Source organism: Neopelma chrysocephalum, unplaced genomic scaffold (genome assembly GCF_003984885.1).
Source record: "Neopelma chrysocephalum unplaced genomic scaffold, ASM398488v2 Primary Assembly neopelma1_100, whole genome shotgun sequence".
Lineage (NCBI taxonomy): Eukaryota > Metazoa > Chordata > Aves > Passeriformes > Pipridae > Neopelma > Neopelma chrysocephalum.
This window is the reverse complement of record NW_020897763.1, coordinates 4050075-4073831: the sequence shown is the minus strand read 5'-3', so window position 1 is coordinate 4073831 and position 23757 is coordinate 4050075. Positions and strand designations below refer to the sequence as shown.

General features: G+C 51.8%; 1 protein-coding gene across 5 annotated transcripts in view; it reads right to left on the bottom strand.

Annotated features, from left to right (window-relative positions):
- ANKS1A (ankyrin repeat and sterile alpha motif domain containing 1A) overlaps positions 1-23757 on the bottom strand; it is a 77977-nt gene that overhangs the window by 47631 nt on the left and 6589 nt on the right. For 3 of the 5 annotated variants that reach the window (XM_027695154.1, XM_027695150.1, XM_027695149.1), the window contains exons 2-7: positions 9506-9586; positions 8600-8756; positions 6718-6780; positions 1867-2163; positions 1173-1248; positions 808-909 (exon numbers count right to left, since the gene is read on the bottom strand). In XM_027695154.1, coding sequence (XP_027550955.1) covers positions 808-909; positions 1173-1248; positions 1867-2163; positions 6718-6780; positions 8600-8756; positions 9506-9586 — 776 coding nt within the window. Of the gene's footprint in view, positions 1-807; positions 910-1172; positions 1249-1866; positions 2164-6443; positions 6566-6717; positions 6781-8599; positions 8757-9505; positions 9587-23757 lie in introns of those variants that run through there. The other 2 variants (XM_027695151.1, XM_027695152.1) reach the window with 2 other exon arrangements.

The following is a 23757-nucleotide window of genomic DNA, read 5'->3' as shown; positions in this document are numbered from 1 at the left end:
AACAGCAGCTCCCTCCCAGGGCAAACTGAGAGCCTTTACCTGTAGGATCTTCAGTTTTAAAGCCCATCTTTGTCCTCAGTTTTAGAACAGACCAAAAACCTACCAGCCTCACAGGCAAAGCTTAGTTAAAAGTCTGCAAAGTGCTTTGAACCTGCAAAGCTCCCAAATGCTCAGCATGAATAACACACCCCAGCTCCAAATGCTTCTGATCCTCCCCACAGCTGAGAGGAAATGCAGACAGTGTAATTACAAAGTACGAATTTAGCCAAGATGTCACATTTCATTCCTGAACTTGGACAGACACAATGGGCCAAGCTCCTTTATAAACCACAAGTAATCAAGGCCTTTTCTGTAAATCTCATCTGCAAACTCCACGCCCAATCTCCCAAACGAGGCGAGAAGCAGGATGTGAAATCTGTGGATGACTATTTGCCTACACAGACACATAAAGGGGAGTTACACCAAAACCATTTCTAAAGCTATTACTTTGCATTCTGCAAGTAGATTTAGGATATCCTTAGTTTCAATTAACTTCTAAAGCGAGCTGAACAAAGCTCAATTAAGCCCATTTGCACTGTAAAAGTCATGCCACACTCCTTCAGCAGAAGTCCCCCCCAAGTCCCCCTCCAAACATTTGGTCTGGAGAAATTCCCCCCAGCGTGGGAGCATCGTTCCTTCCAACACAGCCTGAAGCTGCTTTGCTTTTGGAAGTCTCCAGGTCTAGAGAGGCACATCCTGTACCTGTCCTGGCACAATCAGCACCCCGAGCTTTCCTCTCCTCCCTCCAGGCAGAGCTGCATCACCCACCTTCAATCAGAGCTGCTATGTGCTGGCTTTTCTGGGAGGGAAGCTCCCTCACGATGTCCAGAGCGGTCAGGCCTCTGTTATCCTTTATGTTCACATCAATACCTGTGGCAATGGGGTAGAAAGAGCAAAAGCAAGAATACTGTCTAACTAGTTCATGTCTTTCATCAAGTCACATTTGTGATCGTTTGGGGGGAGCTAAAAAGCGCTCTAGAGGCAAATCTAAAGCCAAACGCTGAGAGCCAACCTCTCTTATAACCTGCTCTGACAGCTGGATGGAGAAACCTGCTGCACTAGAACAGGATTTCCTCAAGCTCTGGGTGAAGGGATCGCCACATTAGTGCTTCAAAGGGGGAACATTCTCTCACCTGCAGCCAGCAATATTTGTACCACATCTGTCTTGCCAAACAAAGCAGCTTCGTGCAAAGCACTGCCTTTCTCAGTCTGCAAATTAAATGGAAACATAGCATGAAGCCAGACAGCAGGGAATGGTGAGGGAGGCATGGCTTAGAGGGTTATGGAAGCAATAAATACACGGCATTGTACACACAGTGTGGGCAGCACTACCTACAGCTGAGGACAGGACTGTCAGTGTTATTACAGTGCTGAGGATGTGGGATGGAAAACGTGGATGGTCCCGTCAGGGATGTGAGAGACCAACAAAGGCCCTTCTGCAGCTTGGCAAGAGGTCGTGTCCTGACAAGGAAAGACAAGACCCACATACAAGCCGTTGCTGTGAAAACAGCACATTCACAAGTGGCTTGATAGGAAGAGACACGTTTGCCTCAAACACTATCAAGAGCTCCCAGCACTGCGGGGCAGAACAGCTTCAGCAAAGGGATGTTTCTCTCCCTCGCTCTGTGCGGGGCTCTGCCCCGCCCCTGAGCAGGTGTGAGACATGCACAGCACCCCAGTCCCTCTGGGCAGCAACCCAGAGCTGCACAGACAGCCCAGCAGAACACAAAGCTCTCCACATCTTCCCTGGGTGCTCCCTCTGGAGCGTCCCTCCCTCAAGCTCTGACCCCAGCACTCGGCCCAGCCCCGCAGACAGACACCAGGTACCTGGTAGTTGCTGTCCATGCCAGCGTCCAGGAGCACGTGGACCACGGCTTTGTGCCCGTTCCTGGCTGCCAAGTGCAGGGGAGTGTGTTTCTTAGTGTTGCAGCTTAAAAGGTTCGGGTGGGCGTTCAAGAGCATCTTGACAACCTCCAGCCTCCCGTAGAGCGCGGCCAGGTCCAGGGGGGTCTCGAACTTGTTGTTGCGCATGGTGGGGTCGGTGAGCTCCTCCAGCAGCACCTTCACCACCTCGGTGTGGCCGTGCTGGGCCGCGCAGTGCAGCGCCGTCTCGTTGTCGTTGTTCTGGGGGGCACAAACAGCAGCACGTCAGGGCGGGGGGAGCGGCCGCCCCACACCTCGCTCCAACATTGAAGTTTAAATGCAAAAACAAGACACAGGTGCAGTGGGGAAGCAGAGAGCCCGGTCTGAATCAGCCTGGAGCAGTGTCTCACCATCTCCCTGGCCATTTATCAAGCACAGACACCCCCTCACGAGCTCATCAACCTGCCCACCCAGCCACAGCTTCAGGAACGTCCAGAACAATGGGCTAAAGCTGTGGGAAAGAGGGGCTACAGCTGGACCAGCCTCCTCTCCAAGCACTGGGGTCAGAATCCAGGGGCCATGCAAAAGTTTAAGGAGTGCTGAGCTGTATCTGAATTCCCATTAATTCACCTGGGGAAAGCAGCCTGGCACCTGTTGGCAGCATCCCACACTTCAGGGTGCCACAAAAATAAAAGGCTGAATATATGACAGGCAACCTGCTGTGTGAATTCTATCTGCTGGAGCTTCATAGTCATAGTTTTAGATTTAAACTTCAATTGTTTCAAATTCTACTTATCCTGATTATAACAGTCATTCCACCTCTGCAATTCCGGCTGTTTAGAGACAGGGTGCACCCAGTTCCATGCAGTCTGTGAACCAGAGAGCCGTGCAATTCCATCACCCCAGGAACCAGCCAGGGCTCAGACCAGCTGAGGGAATGTCCCAGAGACAAGGCAGCACCTCCAGGCTGGAAGCCAGACCCAACCAGTGTGTGCAGCAGCAGCCGGGCTAAGAACCAGCAATGCAAAGCCCAAAGCCAAGCAGTCCAACACACTGCACATGCAGGTGCAAAAAAAGAACACAGCCAGAGCCTCTTCTCAAATTAAATTCTCCTCAAGTTTCTAGTTTTACTACTGGGTGTTATCCACAGAGGGACTGTGGTTTAAGCACTTCAGAAACAACTATCTGACAATTTGACCCAAAAAAAGTTTAGTACAAAGCGTTACACACCTCAGCTTCAGCTGAGAGAATGGTGGTTGAATTTGTCATCTTAAGCACAGTCCCATTAAAAGGAACAGAATGTGCTTGTCCTGCTGGAGGGCAGCAGCACCGTTTCAGAAGGGAACTGGCTCCCTGCCTTCCTGCTGTGGGAGCACACACACCCCTCTGGACACGGCTCTGTTTGGCACCACGGCACCAACTCGCACGGCTGCACCAGCACTCGGGTCCTGTGGAAGTGTTTGGTCACTCTCAGGCTCACAGGAGTCCTGCAACCCCCCACTCATGGACATCTGGCTTTGGCATCACTTCTCAGCCACAGGCAAAGCGTGAGGGAAGCAGGAGCTGGGGAGAGGCTCCGGCAGCTGCAGTTTGTATGGAAGCAAAGCCCAGGAGGCAGGAGCAGCACCAGCCACATGCAGGGGGAAGGGGCAAAGGGGGGCAAAGCACTGCTGCAGGCACAGAAGGTCCAAGTCAAACAGGCTCCATCCTGGAGGGAGGCACATACACGTGGACAGAGGTCACTGCAGGATACACAAGTCTGCACATAAAATATACAAATGGAGTGAGAGGGGACAGAGTAGAGAACATCAGGGCTCACACTTGTCTGTCAGCTCACGCTGCTGCTCTTGGGCACTTACAGGGTGGGCAAATCCCATTATTCTCGTTGGGCAGGGATCAGGGAGCCCATGACAGCCAGGCCCAGGCCCTCAGCCTGCCCTGTGGCACAAGGGGGTCTCGCTGCCAGGCTCAGCAGAAAGAGTGGATGACCTCAGGCCCTCTGAGTATGGGGTTCCTGCCCCAGAGCCGGGGGGGAGGCACGTGCTGCTCATGCCAGGCCTGTCTTGGCTACTGGGGATTGCCTTGGCTAGGACTGTCCCCCTCTCCTCCCTCCTCAGCACAAGGACCATATCCATCAGGGGGGCTTTAAAGCATGCAGCAGCTCCAAACACCTGCCTGAGGGCTCATAAATGGGAACACATCCTTTAATAACATAATTGTTGGAGACTTCCCTCATCTTCACTGCAATTTAGTCCAATTTTCCCTAAGCAGGTCAGGGCTCTGACACTCCAGGTGCAATCCCCAGGCTCTCCTCCTGCACTGGAGATCATCACAGCAGGTCTCTCCCTGTCCCAGACTGTGCACTGGAAACTCCTGCTATTGCCCAAGTCTTTATTGACTCCATTTTGGGAGAGCTTTGAGCAGCCAAAAATAGAGCCCTTCTAGGCAAGGGAGTTTGCTCCCTTCTCACATCACTCCCCAGGCACAAACCAGAGTGGAGCCCGAGCAGTGAGCAGGAGCACTCAGACGTACAGATTTATCGGAGAGGGAAAAGGAAAATTCCATTCCAGCAGCCAGAAGGCACATGGCTTCAAATTTCAGAACTACTTAGAAAAAGAGAGCACTCAGGAGGGCCCAGGGGCTGCATTCCTGCAGGAATCCTCACATCCCCCAGCTCACAGCCAGGGGAGAGGAGCTGGGCACACACGATGCCCTTCTGCAGATCACAAATGGGACACGAGCAGGAAGGGCTTTGCTTCCATAAGGGCTCCACCACAGCTGGTAAGGAGATACCACTCACCACACACAGCCCTGCTGCTCCTCCTCACGTGCTAAAATGGAGAATCCAGAGCCCCTTAAAGTGCATCTGGCCATGCATCTGTCCTGCAACCCCCATCCTGCATCCCTGCCCTGCACCCTCCATCCTGCATCCCCTGCTTCCAACACGCTGGGAGAAGTTCTGACTGAGCAAAGGGAGACTTGGTCACATAAGGGAAAGTTTTCTGACCTGCAAAGATCTGAAGGGTCAAATAAATCACCAGAGTCCACAGAGCTGCCCTCCTCTGAGTTTTCTGAGGAGCTGCTGAGCAAACACTGATCAGGAATGGTTTAGGGAGGCCTGATCCTGCTCAGGGCTGGGGAAAGTGGCTGCACAACCCTTTGATCCCACCCAACCTACTTCTAAGATTGCTTTGTAGGACTTTTGTTGGTGTCTGCATGTCCAGCTGAGTCCTGCCCTAATGACAACCTGTTGTTTGGCTGCTCCAGAGCAGAGAAAACCCCAAGGTGTGTGTGACAGGTCTGACTCCACATGCTCCTCACCTGGGCAGGAACTGGCGCACAGCTGGTCAGAACTTGGGATGAACCCAACGACTGTGTATAAATCATCTCTCTCTCCTTAAAACCAAAGGAAAGGTTGCCAAAATCTTGCCTTGCTCTAGAGAGCACCTCAGCCACTGTGAACACTGAACCAAGGCTTTAAACAGTGCACTTCTCCACAGTATAAAATCCAAACTAGAACACTTTGTAAACAAAAATCCATAGGAAAGGGATCTCACTGGATATTCCCCCTTTACATTCCTTCTTCATTCAATATCCCAGCGCTGGAGAGTGTAAGATTTTACTTGGTTATATTGACAACGTTTCTGGAAGCTTCTTTCAGGCAACTGAACTGCTTAACTATGATGCTTCCACGGAAGACATTTGTTGGTGCAAAATTCCATCTGGATTTTTGTAAAAATCCCCAATTCAGATAAGCTTTATAGGAACATGTTTGGGTTCAGAGGGTGGGCATTGGGTACTGCCTGAAAAAGGACTCTGCAAACCCACACCTAACTCCCAGCAAGTGCAGGAACTCTGGCTGTGTGTTTCTAAAATCCTGCAATCAAACAGAAGGGAAAAAAAAACCTTTGAGAGACAGAAATCTGCCATGGATGGCTTGATCCAAAATAAGTGACTGGAAGCAGCTGTGGTACAGTGGCTCATGGCAGAGGTGTCTCAGGACAGAGCAGCAGAGTGTTTGCCATCCCTGGCTTGCAGCTTCACTGGAAATAAAACTGAAAAAGGGTGTCTGAGAAAACACCACCAGGAGCTCGACCTGTTTCCTCAACAGCTCGGCCTCAGCACATCACACAAGCCAATGTTGTGCCTTTTGTAGCTCAACAACTGAAAGCAAGAGAGGAGCAAAACAGGCCAGAAAACAGGAACAGGAAACCAGGGCTGAAGGGTCAGACAACACCACAGACTGAACATCAAAATAGAGACTGACGCAATAAGCAGGACATGGAGGACTTGGGAAGGGAGGCAGGAATGTCACTGCCTTCCCTTCTCCCCACCACCACCACAGGAATTAACTGTCCATTCAAATAACACACACAGCATTATGCATTTGGTAGGAGAAAAGGCATAAAAATTCACTCCAAACAGCCCACAGAGAAAATGCATCCATGGTTAAGCAGGGAAAAAAATTACTTCTCTTGGCATTTATCAGCAACATCAGCACATGAAACAAAACCTAAAACATTTAATTGAAGTAGCATTACCTTTGGGAAGTCATCCAGCCCAATCAAGCAAACTGACCATCACCACGAGTCCTACAAGGCTAAGCAAGGAGGGAGCCCCCAGGAAAGTAAGGAAAAGCTTCCCTTTAATTATGTTTCTATAACTGCTTTGAAGAGAGAAACCCACAGTAAATAAATGGTCCCGTTTTCCTTCTCCCCCAAGCAGCTGCGAAGTGAACAGGTATTATTGCACCTGGAATCACGGAGTGCAGCTTGGAGTGATGATGCAGTGAAATGCTGACAGCAAAGTACACACCTTGGCATTGATATATGGGTCAAAGGGGCCGTACTTTTTGAGTTCTTTGATCTCAAGAGCATTCTACAAAAAGGAAGAGGAAAAAGAAAAAAATGTGATAATGAAATGGGTGAGATACAGCAACAAAGCAATGGGTGACTCCAAGGGGTGGAACACCAGAACACAGCATCTTGTTCCAGTCAGAGCCATGACCAGCAGAAGCCATTCCAGCTGGGATTGCTGTAGCCTGGGCCCCTGTGCAGTGCATGGACAAGGCTCCAAGCACAGGCAGCACAGGCTCCTCAGCTGACTTCTCTCATTTCACAAGGTTCCTACTAAACAGACATTAATGAAACATTACCTGGAAGGATCACACTAAGCTTTGGGTCTTTTGCAAAGGTCTCCCCTCTACCTGCCCTACTCAGAGCAGAACATTTACACCCAGGGCCCTCAGGCAACTCTTATCAGATCGATTGTGAAAGGCTCCCTGAACTCAAACCTCTGTAACCAGACTGAGTGCCTGCAGCTGTGCCTGGAGACATGATTAACACAGCCCCAAACTGGAAAACTACCCCCAGAGACATTAAAACACACATTCCTCATTATTCCTGCCTGACTGAGGAGTGTAGGAGATTAGAATTGTCATTCCTGCTGTTTTAGCAGCATTTAGGCCTGGGGCAGCCTGGTGCATGGAGCTACCTGTCCTAGGAAACTTCAGTGTGGCACTTGGGTCCCCATAAAGTGCAGCTGGAAGCAGGACTGGGGCTCTTAAACCTGACTGTGAAGGGAGTTTGCTCCTCAGCTTGTGCACAAGTGCACAGACAGAGCAAACAAAGAGCAGGACTCCAGTTCCCAGCTGCTCACCCTGACTGAGACAATCTGCTGAACTCAAGCCATGGGTGCCTGACCTACCTGGGAATCACCTTTGGAATGAATGGTCAGGTTTAGCCTCGTGCTACTAAGGCAGGCAAACCTATTTTGGTTCACTCCTCTCCTCCTGAGTGGGCTGGGAGCTGATTCACAGGGATATCAGATGTTCCTGCCTTAGGGACAGGACAACCAGGCCCCATTGCATCTTGAAGCACCTGATTTAGGCCTGTGACTGTTTGCCAGGCTCACCCAGGGACAAGGTCAGCGACCCTGCTCAGCTGGCCTCACAAAATGAGTTCCCTTAAACAAAACTGTGAAACAAGACAAGTATTTGGTTCTTCCAGCAGTAGCATTCCAGAGGTTCTCTGGAACTGTAAGGTCCCTCTGTGCACGGGACAGTTACAGGGGAGCCAGTCCTCTGGAGTGCACAGAGCTATCTCACCCCTCACTCCCTCTGCACCCCAGACCAAAACCATCAGCTTGACAAATGGAAGAAACCCAAGAGGTTTTTTTTATTGCCTGATTGGGAAAATAATTCTTTAAGATTAGGTTTGGGATTTATCTGGGGGCAAGTAGGGTTAAAATTATCTTAGAACTTACAAATTAGTGAACTGGAGCAAGTGCCAGAGACAAGCCAGGAGAGCAGCTAAGAGAGCACAGCCAAACAGAGACTAAACAAAGCTGCCTTGATTAGTTCCCAAAGGAGGGAGCCAATGGATCTTCTGCAGAACTAGAAACCTGTTCAGCTATCCAGCAACTGAAAGGAAAACTATGGGTTAGTTTTAGAAGCCCAGAAGCAGGAGAACACTTCCTAGGTGTTGAGAAGTTCTCATATTCATGTGTCTCTCTATAAAACTTAAATACCTTTCTCATCCTACCACTAACTCAGAACTGAAGGTATTGCTTTAGGCAGTGCCCCCCTCATCCCACCAGCAAACAGGACCTTATACCCACTGCTGCTGGTTTGGGAAGGGTCAGGAGTCAGCTGAAGGATTCAGTGATTCAATGGTACAGCAGAGGAAACCAGGCAGACCTGCTCATTCACTTTGGTGTGCGAAGGGCCTTGGTGGATGAGGAGCTTCACGATGTCGGCGTCTCCCTTCCAGGCTGCCAGGTGCAGGGGGTAGCAGCCCTTACAATCTGCCACATTGGTGAGGGCGTCGTTCCTCAGCAGAACTTCCACAACATCCCTGCAGGAGAAGGGAACTTGAGTCTCAGACACTCGGTCCTTGTTTCACAGCTTATAGTCTGTATTGCACGAAAAGTGGGTCTGAACAGAATATTTGAGATCCTCCTGAAATATGATTTTAAAGTGTTCCTATTAAATGCCACCCAAGGAAATAAAAAAAAGAGAAATAAATATTGATGAGATGAGCTCAGAAAAGATCCACGTTGCCTCCATACTGATGGAGCTGAACAGGGGCTGAAGTCAGCCACAAGCCTCTGCTGCCAAGTGAATTGCATCAGCACAGTGAAGGTGAATAAAGATTTTAACTCTATTCCATTTCTCAATACCTTCAGCAGCAATGAATAACACGAAATCTACCACGGTAAAGACTGGAGTTACTTCCAAATGTGATGTGCACACAAGGCAACTCTAAGTGGTGCAGGCCCAGTCCACCCCGGACACCAGACAGACTGCAGGGACTGTCACAGGGAGTCCCTTTCACGTGGTGTTACAGCTTACCCAAACTGCTTTGAAATAAAAGGGTGATTGGTTGAAAACCTCAATGTTTTGCCAAATATTTCAAGCTGTAAGACCACACTGTGCAGCAGCCAAAGCAGTGACATTCTCCATTTCCCCTGAAGATGGAGCAGTGCTGCAGCACCAGTGCTCACCAGGGCCATGGAAGTGACAAGTGAATGAACAGCACAGAACCTGGAAAGCACAAACCTCCATCCCCTGTGAGAAAGGCTTTGGAATTTGAGCAGGACTCACCTGTGGCCGTTGAGAGCAGCGTGGTGCAGGGGGGTGTATCCAGTGCTGTCAACACAGTTCACGTTGGGCCCTCTCCAGATGCTGCAACACAGAAAATGGACAGGGAACACTTAGGCAAACACCAAACAGGGACAGGGCAAGGACAGGGACAGCAGAGCTCTCACACCAGGGTGGGGATCTGCACAGCTGGGGTTAGGAGCAGTTACATGGAGCACAGAGCTGAGGGGTCAGTGCCACAGCACACACCAGCACAGGGACTCATTCCTCTGCTTTACCAGACCCTCCTGGCTTCCAGTCAGAGCTCCCACTCCCACACATCCTTCAGCCATACTTGTGCTTGCCAAAAAGCATCTTCAGAGGAACATGTGTCTATTAGAGTGAACCACAAGAGACTGCAAACCATCGATGCACTGCTAATTCACACCCTGCTGAAGAATTCCAGTGGCTCTGGGAAACTCTCTTCCCTCCATGGCAGGAGTCACAACCGGGGGCTGTAAGTCAAAGACTGTGGGATACAGAGCCTGCTCTTGGTCATCAGTGTGATTCCACACTAACTTCTCACTGTCCCAGAATCACTTCCATCTGTCAGCTGTTGGCAGTCTGTACAAAAGAGTAGGTGGTCTTCCAGCACTTCTGAGAGCATTCACTTCCCTCCCTTGTTCAGAAGTCAAGCACCACGGATTTAAGAATTAACCCTGCCAAGAACTACTCTTCCCCCCACCCCAGAAGGTGTCCTGTTCACATCAGAGCAGAACAGTGTGAGTGAGGGGCTGGTGCTGCTCCTGACCTTGCTGTGAAAGGAGTGTGGTGTCTGCTGCCCCTCACCAGTGCCACCACCCTCTCCCAGAACAGGCAGTGGAACTCAAACCAGTATGCTCTTACAGGTAAGCTGGAACTTTTTCCTGCACTGTCTTCTTTAGGGGTAAAACTTAATAGCCTCCAATCTCCAATTGAACTGGTTTCAAATCTATCAGAAGCAGACCTTTCCTGAGCAGTCCACTGCCTCCCCAGCACACAATCACTACGACCCATGTGGCTCAGAGGCTTCCTGCAACACCCATCATCACTGGGGGGCTTCTAGCCAGGAACACCTCGGTGTCACAGTGAGCAAAACCAGCAGGAAAGGCACCAAACCAGTGGGAATCTTGTGCAGACCGAGTGGAAATTCAGAAGGGAATGAAGCAACAGACTCACTCTAGAGCGCGTTCCATGGGAAATGGAAAGTCTGTCCCTGTTCCCTCTGAGTGACTCCTGATCCGCAGAGCATTATAAAAGGCTTTGCAGTCCTGAGATGGACATCAGCTCTGCTAGAGGAGAGGCAGCTAAGGGGAACCTTCATCCAAGAGGACAGGCAAGTGAGCCACAAAATCCAATTTGCAAAGGATCAGAGGCTCATCCTGAGGCATCCCGCACACCATCCCGGCTCCAGGAGCAAACACAAGCCAACACGTGCATGCAGTGCACCTCCAACACCAACAACAGGGTGTGCAGGACCATGGATGGCTTCAACCACAGCCAGAAGGTCAGTGAGACACCAGAGTGAGTGCAGGAGTGCCCTGCCCCACCCAGCTGGGCTGGCCTGAAGCACGAAGGGGACTGAGTAGTGCTCAGCTCTGGTTTGTTCCTGGCAGTGGGATCCTGCACTGTGGTTGCCCAAATAATTTATTGCCGGATTTAAAGTGGCAATTAATGGTTAGAACTCGAGCCAGAAAGCCTCGTGTGCCATCTGGAGCACTTCTAACACTGCACCTGCGCTGCCCTTGCTCGTCCATAACCCGGGCAGTGCCAGAGTCCCATGGTTTTACACATTACACCAAGCTGTGCTTGGATGCTGAGCTCACACTACTTCAGGGTGAACACAGGAAAAACCAGCAGCATTTAACACGAGCTTTTCTTTCAGCTGAAGTTATGAACCAAGAAAAACCAGGGTCAGTGGTGCAGAGGGCATAAAATGAGCCCCGTGCCCAAAGTGACCTGCCCGGGCGGCAGCAGGGCTGTGGACGGGGCCAGGACATCCGTCCCTGTGGGAAGGCACGTGTGTCCCCACGATAAAACACTGCCATAAACTTCCTTAGAAATCTTCAGGTCAATGCTTTAGAGTTAAATGCCAAGTTTACTAAAGGAGCTCAGAGAAGGAGGAAAGCTGGAGCCCAGGGGGGAGCTGGCCCAGCAGTGAGTGCTGGGTGCTGTGGAAACCAACTGCCAAGATATAAAAATATTTAAAAATAATCTGCTGTGTCCTCTCCTACCCTTTGACCTTTTATTCCTGCAAATAAAGAAAGCTTTTATCAAAGAAAGGTCAAATCACCCAGAAGATCAGGCTGGAAGGATCCAAGAGGAGAACTATTTATATGTGCAGTCAAGTACATCAGTCCCTTCCCTCCTCTTCCTCTCCAGCTCTGCCAGGAAGGCAGAGTTCTCCTAAGGTATGGAAACAGGGAGCTGAGAGAAAAAGAGGCCAAAGCCCAGAACTCTGTGTACAGAGTGACTCTGGGCTGTTTCTGATTAAACAGAAGCACAGATCCCAGCACAGGCAGGAGACCACTGTAAATACAGGTCCTCAGTAAAGGTCTGAAGCCAATTTGACCACCATTGCTTTTTTGTTTCTCCCCCAAAATCCCCCCAAACCCCTTCACATCAAAGAGGGGTGTTGTTTTTAACTTAATGGTCTCTATTACAAACCTGACATTCTCAAAGATTACCCAGATCTCACCCCCTTTGCTGCACCAGAGCAGCATTAATGATGCTCCTGAAGCATCTGCTTAAGGCAACTAAAACCCAATGGTGAGGACATCAGGAAAGCTCTGAAAACAGCAAAATCTGCTTCACTGAAACTACTTCTTGCACTCAGTTTTCTCCTGCTCCACGATTCAGCAAGTGCTGTAGCCTTTAAATAAAGCTTCCTGCTTGTAAAAACTGCTGAATAAAGCACATGCTTTAGGTCATGGTCAAACCCCAAAGTTCCTTTAAACAAGACCATATTTGTCCTCTTGCTTTTCCATTTCTTTCTTCCCAACTGGAGTAACTTCACTCACAAAATCATCCCAGGCAGGGGGCTAGAGCAAGGCCAAGCCCAGAGAACAACTCAGTGTTTTCAGCTCAAATGATGACCCTTCAGGGCTGGTTTCTGGTCTCACTAAGGTGGATTATGGAAGGATCAGGAGACCTCAGGGACTGGTGCCTGTGCAGAGCAGAGGCCATTGCACCTCTGCACACCCAACATCAGAGACAAAAAGCTTGATACTGGATACAAGACACCAGTGGAGACGAGTGGCTCGGCCCAAGGTCACCAGGAAGTTCAAAGCAGCTGAGCACTGGCCCCAGATGTTTGTGGACTTCCCTCAATGCCTTAGAGACCAAGAGAGGCCTGGAGGCAGATTCCCTCAAGTCCATTGCCCAGAGGCCACCCCAGCAGGTCATTCACACATCCCAGCTATCCACATCCATACAACTGCTGGATTCCTGCAGTGAACACGGCCCTCACTTGGTATTTCCTGCTGACAGAGGGGAACACAAACAACCAAACACTTTGGGCAAGGCCTCAGAGAGCTGCTTATGTTTTCCTGAAGGGTGAGGAAGCCACTGCTGTTTCCACCCTGCCAGTGGGAAGGGTCCAGCATGGTGGGACTCCCAATGGAGCAGGAACCCAACTCCCTGCTTGCCTCAACCAGCAGATAATGCAACAGCCTTTCCAAAAATAAACAGCTGATGCAAGGCTGGAGAAGATTAAAGCAGAGTACTGCTGGGGCAAGGGAGAATGTGGCTAGATCACAAGTAATACTGTCTCAGCCCCTCTTGGCAGGTTTTGGGAAAGCCCATGGAAAGCAGCCAGTCAGATTCCAGCTATTGGCTGCAAAGGAAGCCAAAGCTTCTGCACTCCTCAACTTCTTGGTCCAGATTTTCATTTGCTATGAGAAAAGCAGGTGGATTTCCCTCAAAGTCAATGGATCATGAGCTCAAATACAGGATGCCAGAATGGATGGGGAAAAACAGGGACTTTAATATAGGCAGGGAACGTGGAAGTGACCCAGCTGACATTGCACACCACCACAGCCAGTGCAAGACCTACCCGAGGCAGCCAGAGGTGAAGGCAGAGCCACTGACCAGGGACTCTCGTGAAAACCCTCAGGTTCAGTCCCACTTTGACTGAAGGCAGAGCCATGCCTGGCCCTCTGCACAGAACCAGATCCCAAGCTTGGACTTCATCAGCTCATTCTGAGTTAAACAGTTCTGAACAATGATGGCCAACAGCTCCAGCCTCGTTGCCCAACACCCACAGACAGTTCAGCCAGCAGAAGGTCAACAGTGCCCTGTGAGAAACAGGCATTTCCACCAGTGGAGACACACCGGGCAGCAACCAACCCTCTGATGGCCAAACTGTCCCTTCTCCCATGGAATGGAGCAGAGTCACTCCTCATGTGCTGTGGGTGGCCAGGAGCAGGAAACCTGCACGGGTTTGCAAAGCCACTGCAGCCTGGGAAGGATCAGTTCAGGAGCTGAGAGGCAGAAGGTGAGCTCATCTGTTTCCCTCAGAACCAGCCTGCCATCTCCTACCCCTCATTTCCAGAGGGAGGCTGTTCAGCTTGGTGCAGACTGTGACAATCACACATTTAACCCCGGGCTTGCAGCTCATGCTAGAAAGGAACCAGACAGGGTTGGCATCACTAATAGAAACTCGTCCATCCAAGCTAAAATCCCCACTAGGAAGAGGGCAGCCCTAGCCTTAGAGATGGCTCCTGGCAGTGAAAATGCATTTATTTAATGTATGGTGGGAGGTGGCAGTGGGGACAGAAGGGCCAGGTCAGGCGTGCAGGGTGTGCTACATCAGAGAACCCTCCGAGCGGGAGCAAAGGCAGAGCTGCAGGACAGGAAAAATCCAGGTCTGCTTTGAGTGCATGTGCTGCCCTTTATTCTTAAAAGCATTACAGGCACTCTGCAAGCCACTGCCATTAGAGAGCATCTGCAGCTGATGACAGGCCAGGGAACAGTCCCACACAACACAGGCTCATCACAGCAAACGAGATGTGCTGGGAGAAGTGTAAAAAGTGTCAGTAGTCGAGTCAGGGAAAGCCAAGGCTCTGGGGAGGGATCCAGGAGCTCTGGGGTCTGATGTGTGCAGGAGCATCCTCCTCTCCACACCCCATCCAAGGGCAGCACCTTGGTAGAAGAGCAGGGAAAATGGGAAGGCAGCCACCCAACATGCAGATGGAAGGTTTGACAGGAAGCCCTGAAGCTGCCCTTCAAAGTGGGAAAGTGACCCCTAAGAGAGGACAGATTCGACAACATTTACCAAATGTTCACAAACCTCTCACTGAGGTTTACTAAATGCCAATTTTGCAGCCCATTCTCCTCCTTTGCACCTGACTAGATGGGGTTTTGAGGAGTAGGAGCAAAAGGAATCAAAACATTCGTGCAAAAATTCAATGAACTGAGCAATGTTATGAATGTGATAAACCAGCCTGGAGCTGGCAATATCCCAGATCTGCAAACAGGAACCAGAGCACTGCTCAGGGAAGCATTCCCTGCTCTCTGTTTGCAGCTCAGTTCTGCTCCCACACCACTGGAGAAGATGCCACTGACTGCAAGAAAATACAATACAAAAGAAGTAGGTGCAGAGAGAATTAGCGGGACATGTGTAGATGGTGCAGACTTTCCCTTGGCCTTCCCTCCATCCAGCACTCCCAGAGAAATGGAAGGAAGCTGCCTGGGGAGCCACAAATTCCTGATCAAAGCCACCAAGCAGCTGATGCTGCAGCACCGAGCTGAGTACAGCTGGCAACCTTGCACTGGGCTTTCCCTCCCCCGTCTCCTTTGTGAGATGATTTAACAAGCTGCAGAATCCCACAGGACATGTCAGTCAGCCAACAGCAATGGAGCATCATGTCTGGAGTCATACATGTCCATCTGCACCATTCCCTTCTGACAGGCACAAAGCTCTGAGCTTGGAGTAAAAATGTCACCAAAAGGAATTTGCCCAGAAAAAAAAAATGATGGCAGAGCACGTTCCCTCCCCCACCCGTCAGTGCCCCTGCACAGGAACGGATGTGCCAGTTATGTGTTTTGGGATGGCAGAAAATGCCTCTCTGTGCCCACTGTCTGCTCTGCATAACAGCCACATGGGCACTGTCAGACAACACCAATGGGATCACAACAGCTTAAAGTTACTGTTTGTTTCCAGCACTGTTTCCCAGAACAGAGATCTGATCCAAAATTTGGGATTTCTAGCAGGAACCTTGCACCTGGAAGGGCATAGGGAAGGTGACACTTTATTTAAACACAGACACCCTCCCCCTGGTGCAGGCTCAGACCTGCTCTGCACAGGAACAATAAACCCACGCCCATGTTCTCTCCACCTCAGTGCCAACAGGCTGCTCAAGGTCTGCCCGCTGCTCCCTGGGCCACCACGGCTCCCTTTGTGTCACCCCAAACCCACTCATCCCTTCAGCCTGGCTGCTGCCCAGCCCTGATGCCTGGAATGCTGAACTGCAGCGTGTCTGACCCGGGCTGGATGAGAAGCAGGTAAATAGGCCAAGTCAAGCAGAGCCAGAGAAATAGACGTTCAGGGACTGAATTACCCCTTCCCTACAGCAATTAAAAAGCAAATGCAATTATTTTGTACCAACAACTGCATCCAGAGTGCACTTTTGCCTTAGGGAGACTGAAACCAGTGAGATGGAGACTCGCACGACATCCCCTTTCCCTTGTGCCATTGCTCAGCTCAGTGACACGAGGGCTCTGAACCGGTGCTGGCACCACAGTGCCCATCCCACAGAGGGACCATGCACGTGGGGACATTCCCACAGCTCAGGAGGGACCCCCAGGCACTGGCCCTGTGAAACACTGCTGCGTTGGAGTAAAAGGAAATTAGTTGCTCTGATACTGAACACCAGAACAATGGGATGGGACACGAGGCCCTCGAGGAAGGAGACACGGGACTGGAGAATTCAGAGCCACAACAAAGCTTCCACTGAAGCGTTTTGAGCAGACTTTGCCCTTGAACGCAGCCCACACCAGCAGCCCAGCAGCTCACCCACATGGCTCCATTTAAGCCTGTATCAAATCCAAGCTCCAGCTTAACCAGGAGTCCCTGAGGGCTAAAGAAAGACACAGCAAGGAGAGATTAACTGGCAACAGTGTGGGACGAAAACAAGGCACAGACATACCACACTCCAGAGACATTCCTTCTTGATGAGCTTTTTAATTGGGTGCCCAAAGAGCAAGTGAGGAAAGGAGAGCAAAGACAGCGAGGGAAGGAGGTAAAACAGAAGTTTTACACCCCACCAATGGGAGCACAGGCGACACACCTGAGCAGTCAAAGAGCTCTGTGATCACTGTGATCAGCCCCTGCTCCTTCCTGTATGTGCCACGCAAGCAGGGAAAGCATCGACTTACACACCAGTTCCTGAGAAAGCTCAGGAAAAGAGAGATGAAAATCAGAAAGGACGTCCTTTACTGCAGAAGCATCTGTGAAATCCAGTCCCTCACAGAACAGGAACAAGAGTGAATGGCCGAGGCAGGAAATTATTCCCAAATCCTGAGCTAGCTCCCAGAGTTGTCATTGCTCATCTGCACTATCTGTACAGAGATAAGGCCAGAGCTGAGAGCACGAGGCAGGCAGCCAAAGGGAGCACAACGGTCCTGCCCTGCTCCTGCTCCCAGAGCCCTGGGAAGGGCAGGGACTGCTCCCTCAGAGCTGGCAGAGGCAGCACAGAGAGCTGTTCCTACACACTGCACAGTGCACCTGCAGCTTCCAGCCCTGCTCTCACCCACAGGCCAGCTCTGACTTGGCCCACGATGACCAGCCAGTCTCAAACAGGTTTTGTTCCTCACCTGGAAAAACCTCATTTTCTTTGGGGAACATACACAACATAAGACATTCCAAAACCCTTAAAATATTTCTGCCTACTTCTCTGCAAGCATAACAGACCCAGTTCTGAGCCTCTTGTCTGGTCAACACTGCCCTCCCAGCCAGGAGCTGCTTTCAGTGGCAGGCCTGGGGAGCACCCCTGGATTCCTGCTTCAAACCTCAGTGGCCACCCAGCCTCTGGAATTGATTCTGTTCTAAAACCAGGCACTTTGTAATGCCAAACTTGAGAGGATTTCTCACACTGTCTTAATTAGGATGAGGCAAAAGTCGTTCCACCTAATTTCCAACCCACCTCAATATTAGATTTGAAAGACCACCTGTGACATCTTCAGCCTTGCTCACCCCAGGATCTGCACAACGGCAGCCAGTGGCATTAGATAGAAATCTAATGAGATAATATATTTACATAATATTTATAGCACTCACTCTCAGACAGGGGTTTGTTCTTGTGTCCTCAGTACGTGGCACTACAGACACTTCCTTTGAGCTGGAAAAAGCCTGCGGTTAATTTTTAAATCTAATTTCCCTTTAAAAGAAACCACGTGTTTAAATAACAAGGGAGGAGTGCAAATGTACCTGGGTTTACCAAACCTGAACACCAGCTCAAGCTCAACTTCCCTTCAGCTGAATATCTCAGGCTCTTGCAGAGCACCCGGTAAAGCCAGGCACACACTCCTCTCCTCCTGGAATTCCCTCAACACCCTGCTATGCTGGGTGTTCACACTGATTGTCACCTGAAATTCTCAGCAGCCACAAGAGGTGGGACACGTCAGCAGGTTGAGCACGTACCTAAATGCACACTTGGTATCCTGCAGCCTCCCCAGCATTTAAGCAGCTCACCCTCACTAACCCTGGGGAAACAGCCACCTCACCACCCTGTGTGTGCCACAGCTGGCTCCAAACTCAAGCTCCTTATCCAGCAGTCTGGAAGCCCAACTGGATTTTCTTCCAGGATACAAACAGAAACCCCTGCCCTGGCCCAGGCTGCTGTGCAGCATCCAGCTGTTCAGTTTGAGTTAAAGGGTAATCGAGAAAATTTAGCTCCACTATTCATCCAAACTTCTCAAAGCTGAACATTTCTTATCAAGCCACGGCGACTTAGGTTTAGAAACATGCCCATGACACGATGGACACCCAGGCACCACACGGCATCAGTGCCCTAGCTGACCCTGAGCAGGGCATTTTCCCCCCATGAGGGTGCAGGAGCACAGTCCTTGGGGAAGCAGGACATGCAGAGCTCTGAGGACATCACACAGGCTCTCCAGGTTCTGTGTAGAAGAGGGCACATGCACACACTCCAGCTCCCACGTTGTTCCAAAGGCAGCTCCCACTGCTGTCCTGTCTCTAAGGGAGCCTCTCTCCCTCCCCAGCCCCCCGAGCTCCCCTGTAGCCACAGCCGGCCCAGGTGCACCCACATCTCCAGCGCTGTTTCCTCCCTCCTGCAGACAGCAGCTGCATTCACTTCGCCAGTCGGTTGCTATAGAAACAAATCAATCCTCAACAGTTTTATTTTTACCAGTTTCTGTGAAATAGGATTTATCTCATTTCCATGACTAAGCTGTACTCCAGGGCGACAGCTTTGGGATGGTGGCAGTGCCAGCTCAGCATCGGGCAGAGCTCGTGCTGCAGTGCCAAGAGGAAATGGCCATCACCCCTGTTCAGAGGCACCTTCTCATCTCAAGGACACTTCACCTTGAAAGGATCCCCACAGCTGGAGCACGAGAGCACTCCACAGCTGCACCCGAGGAGTGGATGGCACAGCCTGGGAAAGGCAGGGGGCTCACATGGAGTGGAGGTGTTGGCACACGTTCTGTCTCCAGCCAGGCAGCCCCTTGGGCACTGCCACAGGAGGGACTGAGCCTCTGGGAACTGCCTTCCCCCTGTCCAGGGGCAGCTGCAAGAGGCTTTCCCTCCGGTCTGGGGTGCATTTCCTCCCTTCTGGATCCCCCCTACTCTGTGTCACACCTTCCATGTATGTCTGTGTTCTATCCTGCTTGTTTGTCCTTCCGTCTCACTGAAACAATGCATCACCTCACAACATCCCCTCAGTGCACTCGAGTCTCACAAGCACCTGAGCACAAACCACCTGCTCAATGCTCGGGCTGTTCAGGATCCTCCAGCCAGCACTGGAGCCAGGCCTGAGCACGGCATGGGAAACCAGTAAATGCATGTCATGGAAGTGTTCCACTGCTCCTCCCACAATGGGGCAGAGCACAAACTTTAGGTGAGCCCTGCAAATGCTCCTGGAAAGGTGTGTAACCTGACAGCCAGAAAAACACCAGGAGCCCTTTGTCTGGGCTCTGCTCCTGCCACCACAGGACACTGTGACTGCTAACACACTGCACCCCTCAGTGGGCAGCAGCTGCCCTGGTTCCAACATCCTCAGCATCCTCAACACAGTCTGACCCACCTGACACTCCTCACCTGAGACTCTGACTCACCTAATATTCCTCACTCCACATCTCAGCCCACAGCAACTCCCTCATGGAATATTTGAGGTAACCTGTACAAGCACATGGATATTTCCAAAACCCAACTGGCACTTCAAAACACTCTCAAAGCAAGGCAAAAAGTAGGCTTATGTGTTTCTCACCCTCCAGCTGACATAAACATGTTGACACACTGACACTCCCGAGAGCGGGTCTCAGAGCACCAGAGGACTCAGCAGGTGGGTAAAGGTTGGTGCTGCACAAACCCCAGGTCCTGCTCTCCAGAGGGGAGCAGCAGCACCCGTGGCCTGGGCCAGTGGAGCTGTGAGGTCCCACAGCAGAGAGAGCCCAGTGTTCCTGACCCAGCCCTGAGCACGGAACCGAGACCAGAGCACACAAATAAAACCTTCCCAAGCTGCATCACAAGATCACACAGCCAGTAACTGCAGCCTTTGAGTTCTTTCAGAAGTGCTCAGGAAACAATTCCCAGCAGAGCCGGTGCACACCTGGAGCAGGTCCAGCAGTCCCTGCAATTACAGAGGGCTCATCCTGCAGCGTGTGCAGGGCAGGGCGTGGAGAGGAGACAGCCTAAAGTGGGGGAGATGCTTAATCACAGCAGCAGGAGAGGGACAGACCCAGCACTGCCCAGTTCTGTGGGGACGCAGTGGGAGCAGCTCCCTCGTGGTGCTGTGAACTATCAGCAGCACCAGAGCAAACACCAAACCCCTCTTTGCTTTAATACAACTCATTTTTCTGACTCCAAACCGCCCTGGAATTGTCAGAACCCACTTCAAGTGTTCTGCCATCCCACCACGTCATTCCCCAAACCAGCCAGACCCCTCACCAGCAGCAACTGCTGCAAATGGGCTGGAACACAGGCTGTGGCTTCTGTGGAGCAGCACCAACCCTTCCCACAACAGATGTGCACCCAAACTCCTCCTTCCCAGCAGAAGTGTCTCCTTGATACATTCCCAGAGGATTGCATAGCTCATCTAGGGCTCAGCAGCAGCCTCAGTTTCCCCTCCCAGCAACAAAGATCCAGGCTTTTCACAGCAATAGTTAAAAATAAAAAGCTTTTTCTGCAGATTTGGCTTTAACACAACCCATCCCTCACTGCTCCTGGCAAAACCTCCTGAATGCAGCCTGATAGCTCAGCCACAGATTATTTTGTTGTTTCCTGCCTTTAACTTCACAGTGAAGCACTAAAAAAACCCCAAACCAATAAATCCAAATTCTGCAGCCTTGATGCAAAAGTGCCCCTGAAAATCCAAGAACCCTCATGGATTCATGGTGCATTTCTGATTTCTGGACTTGCTGCTGCTCATAAGCCCTAAGCTGCACGTGCATGGAGTGGATTTTCCCTCTGGCTGCTCACTGCTCCTCACGTGGTGCCTTTGCCTGTGCTGTGGTCAGGTTTGGAGCTGGAGCAGCCGGGCACAGCCCAGGGGCTGGATCTGGCCCCCAGCACATCCCCAGGCCCTGGATCCCACGGCACAAGGGTGGATCCCGGGGGCCACTGAGCCTCCCCAACCCTGGCAGCCACCACCTCTTTGTGAGCCCACCATCTCTGGCAAATGCCAGACTCCCATCTCCTCCTCCCACAGCCTCCTTGTTCCCCCACCCCACCGGGGTTTGTCCCTCTGCCCGAAATCCCGAGTGTTACACCCTGCACCTTCACCCCTCGGGACAGACTTCCATTGTCTTTGCAATTACTGCTCCTGTGGCTTATCCCGCTCCATCCTGTCCTGCTTCCTGCTCACCTGCAGCTGGAGGTGATTGGAGTCTGAGCATGGCTCCACACCCAGCGGGCTGGCTCGGCCTCAGCACAGCCTGGACTGTGACAAAGTTCACATTTACCTGATAACAGGCACGGTGGCAGCTCAGGTGATGTGATAAAACACTGCATTCCAAGGAATTTACTGCCAGGGGAATCTTCTACCACTTCGTGGAGCAGCACTGGTTCTCTTTGGAAGAAAAATGGCCCAAACTGATGAGTGCTAGCTCAGAGCAAGCACCAGCTCAGCACCTACCAGGTGTAACAAGGGAATTCCAGGAAATGCCTGGTTTGTACCTCATCCAAAACTGTAACTTTGAGATGCCTGAAATGTTGCAGAACTGCCAGAAAAAGCTGAGACAGGCACTTCGGGACACATGGGCTTTGGGAACAGGTTGTCCAAACAGTGGGACATAAAAAATAAAATAGGAACTAAATAGCGACATCCAAAGGAACCAAAATCGGGAGGAGGAAGGAACAGGGGAGTTCTGCCAGCCCAGCTGAGCATTCATGACCCCACAGCAGGAATGAGCTCCGGGGGTGGAGGGCAGCTCAGCAGCTCCCATGTTGGGACAGATCCTTACAGATGGGAGGAGCCTCGGCAGGAGCAGGGATCAGCCTGAGTAGGAGGGGGCAGTTCCTGAGGAAAACATGGAGCACACAGATCTGAGCAAGGGCAGAGCTCTCCCCACAGCTGAGGGGGCAACACCCTACACTAGAAAAGCTCCCATGTCGTAGTGTTGGAAAGGTGAGGTTTCCTCCACCAAACACATCCCTAAAATTGACCTGTCCCAGCTGCTCCCTTGGGCCTCTCCTTGCAGGGACACTCAGCAGCTGCTTCTCATCCAAACCTCATCACAAGCTCCTCACCTGGAGTCACTTAACCCAAAGCCCAACAAAAGGTCAGGAGGTGGGAAACATCCCAAAGCCCCTCAGTGGCAGCAGGTGCCACACAGCGAGTTAAGGACGCCAGACCCAGAACTGCTGTCACAGACACACAAAGAACACAGTGCAGGGGAAACAGCCTCGGGGCTGGGACTGGGGAGGGAAAAGGGACCATTGCAGCGTCCCCAAGAGCCACGTCAGCGGACACGGGTGACAGCTGGGACAGGCACTGTCAGACAGGTCTGTGCACGAAGCCACGGCCAGAGGCAAACAGCCCCAGGGGGAAAGGGCCCTGTGTGGAGCTGGTGCAGCTCACAGGGGGTTTAACCAGACCCTCAGCACTGACCCGAGCCCCCTTCCCACACATCCACCCCTTGAGGGGCTGCAGCAATTCCCCTCCCAAACCTCAGAGTGTTTAATGTATCCAAGGAGAAGGACACAGTCTGACCCAGGGAGACATTCACGTTTCAGAAACACAAACCTGTGCCCCAGGGCAGCTCTCCTGGCCAGGGCCTCTGCCCCAGACAGGGATCAGGTTATGACAAAGGGAAAACACATCAAATTTGGCCACAACCGGGCCAGTCACATCCCTCTCAACGGTCAGGGTGTGTAGTGACAGTGACACAAATCTCCTCCCCGTGCTCCAGTACAAACCAGTTGCTCAGGGACCAGGAGCAGCAGCGTTTCCAGCAGAGGCTGAAGTGGCACAAAGCTGTGGCTCCAGAAGCACAGCACTGAGGGGTTTCCTCAGCAGATGCCGAAAAAAGGGGAGGAGAAAAAAAACTAAAAAAGGTCCAAGAGCTTCAAAAGAGAGGATTGCACAGCGCAGGGCTGGGGACACCAAAACCACTGACAGAGACCCCCCAGAGCCGACCCCGACCCCACAGGGGACCACCGGGAGGGTGTCCCAGCAGGGCCTGGACACCTCACCCAGCACCCACCGCGGGACCCGCGCCCGTCCTGGGCTGCACCCAGGACCCTCCAGCCGCACCACAGCTCCCCAGTCACACCAGTCGGAGCGCCCGCACAGCCGCGCTTCGGTCCCGGGGCAACAGGCCACCCCTGGGCAGCGCCAGCCCTGGCAGTGCCCGCTCCGAACAGACAGACAGACAGACAGCCGCCCTCCCCTCCTGGCCCGCCGGAGGCACACCGGCCCAAGGGGCTCTGCCGCGGCTCCCCCCGCGCCCCCGGTCCCACCGAACCCCCCGGGGTGCTCAGGTCGCGCACCCCTCACAACCCTCCGCGATGTCTTATCCCACCCTCGGCCCTCGACTCCCACCTGAGGCGCCTCCGGCTC